The following is a 6,701-nucleotide window of genomic DNA, read 5'->3' on the forward strand; positions in this document are numbered from 1 at the left end:
ATTGTTTGCAGGTCTAGTGATGGACTAGCCTCAGTCCAGAGAAGGAGAACCTTTGCAAAGTTTGATGTGGGAAGATTGGTGCCAGCAGGACTCATCATAATAGCGGAGATATATGCATCCTTTTTCTTATTTTTTTTTTCATTTGTGACTCACCACAAATCTCTCAGGTAATAAGAACAAGTGTTATCTCCAAATTACAGAAGAGGCGACTGAGACACGGAAAGCTTAAGTGACCTGGCCACAGCCACTCATTCAGGTAGAAAGTGTCCTAGGGAGGATTAGTAATTCTGGCCGCAGGATTAGCTAGCTAGCTGTGTATCGCCTCTACCTACCAGGCTGTCTCAAAAATAACATGAAAGAGGGGGCCAGGAACACACCCCACCCCAAGCCTTTTCTTTGACCCCTTTCCTTTGAGGTTCTGAGAATGGAGAACCCACACCAAGGCTGCAGAGAACAGTTTAATGACATCCCGGGAAGCTTCTCTTTCAGTAAGAGGAAACGCCAGGTGAGCTGATTCTTGGGTCTGGGAGAACTGAGAAGATGCACAGTCTGGGTTACCGCAACTCTACGTCGAGGTCTATGTCCACAGAGAGCTGGGAAGGAAGGGGACGGGTCAGGGGCTGGCTCCTTGTAGCCTCATCCCAAGTACTCCTCCCTCTACCCGCAGGAGGTCAGCAGACAGGAAATCATGGACACTGAGTCCGTAGAGAGGGAAAGTGTCTTGCCCAGTCACATAGCCAAGAACGATAAAACCAGATCCCAGACCGCAGCAGACTTGGTGCTCTTTTCTGTGCATCATCTTGCCTCCTCCTCCACGCATTCCTCCGCCATTCAGGATCTTCCCCTGACCTAATAGCCCTTGGGGACTCCAGGGACGGGGGATGGGAAGAGGAGTGCTTGGAGGGGCAGAGAGAGAAGAGGATTCAGCTAGCAGAGCCCACCTTGTTACTCGCATTCAAGGCGTTCAGTCCTTGCGGCTCTATCTCCTGGCCGAGTAGGGTCAAGGCGAAGTGGACACAGTTGCTGTGGGTCGGGTGATAAGGCAGCTCGTCTGCGTCCATGGCCTCCTGTACCCTCCGCTTCAGTGCCTTGCGGTCCACGCCCGCCTTCCGCCGTAGAACTCGCCACAGCGAGCGGGAGCGCAGGAGCTGCCGCCGGCCCTGCTTGGACACCATGCCCTCCCAGGGACCCAGGAAAGCCTGGACCCCTGGGGGAGGCTTCCCTATGGGGTGAGATGGGGAGAAGCTGGAAGAGATGTCCTTTGCGTGGCTAGGGCAAGCCCTCTTGCTTCCAACTCGAATTATTATTTTTTTAAACTTAAAAACCCTTACCTTCCGTCTTAGAGTCAGTACTGTGTATTGGCTTCAAGGCAGAAGAGCAGTAAGGGCTAGGCAATGGGGGTTAAGTGACTTGCTCAGGGTCACACAGCTAGGAAGTGTCTGAGGTCAAATTTGAACCCAGGACCTCCTGTCTCTAGGCCTGGCTCTCCATCCACTGAGCTACTTGGCTGCCCCCACGAATTACCTTTTACCAGAATTACCCTCAGTACTGCCACTTGTCATCTCCAACCCAGGCAGCCTTCACTGGGACTTGCCATTAAGGTCCACCTTGTCACTTCCCAAAAGCAATCCCCACTCTGCTTCCCCTCCCTAGTCCTCACCATTCTGGCATTTTCTGAAGCAACCTCCCCATCACTCCCAAACCTCATCACCCCAGCTTCTGCCCTCCGCAATCCCTCTCATCCCTCGAACCCTGTCTCTATCCTTTTATCACCTCTAGGGCACTCACCTTCAAAGTGGATGATTTCTCCATGTCCACAGTACACACCTACATGGGCCCCCAGCCAGCGCCCTGTGGGTGATGTTAGCCGGAACAAGAAGAGGTCTCCAGGCTCTGGCTCGTTCCCCTCCAGTTCCACAGCCTTGAAGTGCCGATTCAGGAAGGCCTCATAGAGGAAGAACTGGGCAGTGCTGAGAGCACCAGACAGGACCTGGGAAGGAACAAGGTCCTGCCTTCTTTCCTCTTGAACTTAAGCACGTGCCAGTGGATGGCATTTCTAGTGTTCAGCTCACTAGAGGCTTGGGGGCAGAGCCAGGGGGCATGGTCCAGCAAAATAGGCTTCAAAGGATGACCAGGAGGTCAGTTTTCAGAAAGGTATTTTCCCAAGTAAAGCCCTCAGTTCTTCCTTTGTGGAACCCTCAGATCCCTTGGCTATCAGGGAAGAAATCCCTTTGGAACTTTGTAGGATCCCCCTCAATCCTACACCCCAAACCCCCATAAATGGTTCCCCTTCTAGCCCTGGGCAAAGATTCCTTCCCCAATACTTTTATGTATTCTTTTCTTCACATCTCCATGTGTAATGCCCTCCTCATCCATAGTGCCCAACTCCCACATCCCCATCTCCAAACTCCTCTCTTTTCCCTCTTCCCTTCCCCGAGTCTTGCCATTCTTTGAAGGTAGAGTGAGGTGTCCACTCCCGCTGCCAATACCTGGGTCGAAGAAAGCATCTAAATGGAGAGGAATATATGTGGCAGGATAAGGCTAGCCTGGATGGATGATGGGGAGGGGGAAGCAGGGAAAGAAAAGCTTCCTAAGGTGGGAGACTGGGGCAAAGGGAAAAAAAATAAGTGACCAGATTGGGGATAGCTCTGAGCCTCCTGGATACAGAGGTGGCCAAGAGGAAGGAAGAGGCTGTGCAAATCCAAGGTGAACTAGATTGGAACATGCACACATTTCTTTGAGGCTCCATTCCAGTCTCACCTCCTCTGTGAAGCCTTCCTTTATTGCAGGGCAAACTGATCCTAGTTCTTGGTTCTATACAGCTTTGCATTAATCTCTCATATTTTTCTGGGTGGTAGTTTTCTTTTTCCAGCTAGTCTGTGAACTCCCTGAGGTAGTGAATATATCTCCTCCCCTACTCACCCCTCAGTGCCTAATACAGGCACACAAAGGGTGGAGGGTGGCAGAAGGGAGTGTACGTGTGTATCATTAAATGTCAGATGGTTGATTGCTTCCTTTGCCTGGGGCTGGATTTCTCTATCTGGGCATAGAGAACATGGAAAACTCATGTTCATGTTCCATCCTTGGACCACACTTAATCTGGTCACCACAATGTGTCTTCAGGTGTGCATCTCCTTGAACTAGCCACACTCTCCCCTTAGATGGCCATGCACACTTTAGCAGCTGTGAGCTGAGTATAAGGACAATGGCTACATTTCTCTGAGGTACAGGCTGCTTTGTCATCCCTCCCCAACCTCCTTCACTCCATCTCCTCTCCACATTCTCCCCTTATTCCTACCTCCCACCTTGGACTACAACATGGAACTTTGTGTCTCCTGCGTGCATACAGCAGTAGGGGAGTGGGAGCAATTCCTCTACCAGGTTGGAATCATTAAATTTGATTGGACTCAGCAGGGCAGAATTACTCCCCATGGCTACCACCAGGAGGCTTGTGGGACCAGACAGCTGCTGGAGGTGGTCAAGCGAGGCTGGTATTAGGCAATGACCTGGCACTGTCACAGGGGGCGGGCATGAGACTGGATCATCCCATACAAGCTCAGATTCTTCCTCAGACAGCAGGGAGGAGGTGAAATACTAAGGAAATCCTTGGGAAGATCATTATTACTTACCTGGGATGGAAAACTCATCTGGGGAGAAAAGAAAAACCCCAAGTTACTGGTTGCTGAGGATATCTGTTTGTCTTACTGCAAAATGACTTTTGGGGGGTAATTTCTTTTGCCTCTTTTTGTAATTTCCTTCAAGGGATTCTGGTAACTCCCTAAGTAAATTCTTGACATGTTCTTGATATTAAACCTCCAACTCCAACTTGTTTAAAAAGTCATTCAGAAGATTTATTTCATGTTTAATTGTCCAAAATAGTTTTTAAGGCTGGATCATATCCATAACTCCACTTTAGAGATGGAGAAATGACTTTCCCAAACCAGTTTTTCCACTACAGAATTTTCTTAATATAAGGAATTTTTTTTTCATTGATATGAGAACATAAGCATCCCTACTGCCTCTGGGATCAAAATAAAATTCTGTGGTTGGCATTCAGAGTCTCTTATAACCTAGGCACTCCCTCTCCACTTTTCTGGTTTTCTTATTCCTTACTCACTTCCATGTCCTCCGCAATCCAGTGATACTGACCTCCTGGCTGTAGCATGAATAAGATCTTCCATCTCTTGGCTCAAGATGTTTTCTCTGGCTGTCCCCATCCAGTTTACCTCTGCGTCCTGAATTTCCTGGCTTCCTTCAAATCCCAGCTAAGATCCTACCTTCTACAGGAAGCCTTTCCCAATTCCTCTTCATTCTAGTACTTTCCCTCGGTTGATTATTTCCTATTCATCTTGTATATAGCTGGTTTGTACTTATTCCTTTGGTTGTTTCTCCCCCATTAGACAGGAAGCTCCTTTGAGGGCAAGGACTGTATTTTGTGTCTTTGCATCCCCGGTGCTTAGCCCAGTCCCTGGCATATAGTTGGTACTTAATAAATGTTTTTTTGGGGCAGCTGGGTAGCTCAGTGGATTGAGAGCCAGGCCTAGAGACGGGAGGTCCTAGGTTCAAATCTGGCCTCAGACACTTCCCAGCTGTGTCACCCTGGACAAGTCACTTGACCCCCATTGCCCACCCTTACCACTCTTCTACCTAGGAGCCAATACACAGAAGTTAAGGGTTTAAAAACAAAACAAAACAAAACAAAATGTTTATTAACTGACTTACTTAACTGCCTACTTCCCCTGGGCTAGAAGCAGGAATAAGGGAGCTGGATCCAATTATAATCCACTGAGGAGAGCTGAGTCTGAAATTTTCAATGTGATGTAAAATCTGTATCAGATTGTTTACTTTCTCAGGGAGCCAGCAAGGGATAGGAGAGAGTAGAGGAGGGAAGGTGGAAGGGAATTTGGAACTTAAAAAAAAGTTAATTGTTTTTACATGAAATTGGGGAAAAATAAAATATTCTTTTGAAAGTTTTTCATTGTGAGAATTTGCACCTTGGAATTTGGTAAATGCCATAAACCAAGGCTTGATTTCTTTTTTTGTGGATTGTTCAGACTTGAAAGCATGCCATTTATACCTTTTTTTTTTCTTCTTCCAGATTTCTGGTTGCTAAACATTTGCCTAACCAGTAATAACCCTGTTTAGGAATGCTCAGGTGTATGAGTAATACAAGTGAATTTGGCTTTGTATTAGGGAAGGCAGGAGGTACAGCAGAAAAAAGGGGTAAGTGTGGAGTCAGAAGATAAGTTAGAGTTCTTTTTAGCCACGAGGAATGTATAGTTTGGGCAAGTCACTTCTCCATCTCTGAAGTGGAGATAATAATATCCCTGTGCTTATCTCATGGAGATAGTTATTGGAAGGAAATGAGAATATACGTAAAGGACTTTTGTAAATAGTCAAGTCATAGAAATCCCAGCACTGTCTACACATGCATGTAGAGGGGAGTCCTTTCTACTCTGTGTATCTATTGTGTATGTATTAAGAAGCAGAAGAGCATCGTGAAGAGAGTTCCAGACTTTTAAGCCAGGAAGACTAAGATCTAAATCTGACCTCAGATACCTCCTAGCTGCGTGGCCCTGGGCAAGTCACTTAACATCTCTGTGTCTCAGTTTCTTCATCTGTAAAATGGGGGAAATAACTACATTTACCTCCTAGGACTATAGATAAAACACTTGACCAACTGTAAAGCCATCTCTTATTTTATCTGTGTCCAAGAATGGAAATGGATGTCGAAAGACCTCAACCACTTAGATAGGTATATGATCTTTTTGGACGAGTTCTTTCTCTAAAATTCAATTAATAATACTTGTGCCACTTCCCTTGAAGGGCTACAGCAATGATCAAATGAATGTCCATAAAAACATGCCTTGAACACTTTAATGAGCCGTATTAAATGTAGTCTCGTCTAAGCCCATCTCTGATGCCTCATCCAGGACTGCTGGCCAGTTTTCTGGCTTCTTAGGCTGTGCCAGAAACCCTGTGATCCTGAGGATGCCTCATTGTCTTCAGCAACTTGTGAAACCAGAGATTACTGCCAGCTACCGAGGGGCATAACCTGTGCCAACCCCAAGAAATCCCAGGCTGTCTGCCTGCTGTGGCTCACTCCTCAGGGAGGAAGAGTGGGGAAGGCCAGCCTTAGGTAAGATTATGAGAATGGCCTGAGATGGTACGAGGTGTCCCAAGGGGGAAGGAGGGGTCAGAGGGAGTCTTATTTCCTCCAAACTGGCCCAGCTGGTTCAGAGGAATCAAACAATGAGCACACACAGGCTCTGGGGCTCCTTCATAGGGAGTTTCACCCCCCTCCAGCATCACAAGATCACAGAAGGAGTGGGGTGGGGGAGAAGGGAAGGAAGAATGTTCAGGAGAATCATGTCTTCCCTTTCTTATAGCCTCTGGGACCCAGGATCTCCCAGATGTCCTTCCATTGTGTTTATGCTGACCAGGCTGTGTTCCCTAGTGACTCTCAGACTTGTCCATGAGATGGGATAACAAGGCAAGGAGAGGTGAGTTCTAGATTCTCTGAGATCCTAGTTGTTACTAGGACAGAAGGTGAGTTTGTTTGTTCTCTCTCTGGTTCTCTGACTCTGTCCCTCTCTTCTCTCTTCTCTCTCTCTCTCTCTCTCTCTCTCTCTCTCTCTCTCTCTCTTCCTTTCTCTCTCTTTTCCTCCTCCTCTCTCTTTCCTCTCTTTCTTTCTCTTCCT

General features: G+C 47.3%; 1 protein-coding gene across 1 annotated transcript; it reads right to left on the reverse strand.

Moving 5' to 3' along the window:
- Positions 1-923: 923 nt before the first annotated feature.
- Positions 924-3,432, reverse strand: LOC123234317. Its single transcript, XM_044660230.1, has 3 exons — positions 3,306-3,432; positions 1,789-2,028; positions 924-1,222 (listed from the first exon to the last, which is right to left on the reverse strand). The coding sequence occupies exons 1-3, from the start codon at positions 3,430-3,432 to the stop codon at positions 924-926; spliced, it is 666 nt and encodes a 221-aa protein (XP_044516165.1).
- Between the last annotated feature and the right edge of the window lie 3,269 nt (positions 3,433-6,701).

Source organism: Gracilinanus agilis, chromosome 2 (assembly GCF_016433145.1).
Source record: "Gracilinanus agilis isolate LMUSP501 chromosome 2, AgileGrace, whole genome shotgun sequence".
Taxonomy (NCBI): domain Eukaryota; kingdom Metazoa; phylum Chordata; class Mammalia; order Didelphimorphia; family Didelphidae; genus Gracilinanus; species Gracilinanus agilis.

Excerpts from the sequence above, each read along its gene's own strand:
- LOC123234317 (XM_044660230.1), bottom strand. The coding sequence starts at position 3,432 with ATGGGGAGTAATTCTGCCCTGCTGAGTCCAATCAAATTTAATGATTCC. Across the intron at positions 2,029-3,305 it reads GTTCCATGTTGTAGTCCAAG|TTCAAGAGGAAAGAAGGCAG; the intron begins GTGGGAGGTAGG and ends CACGTGCTTAAG. Across the intron at positions 1,223-1,788 it reads AGAAATCATCCACTTTGAAG|GGAAGCCTCCCCCAGGGGTC; the intron begins GTGAGTGCCCTA and ends CTCACCCCATAG.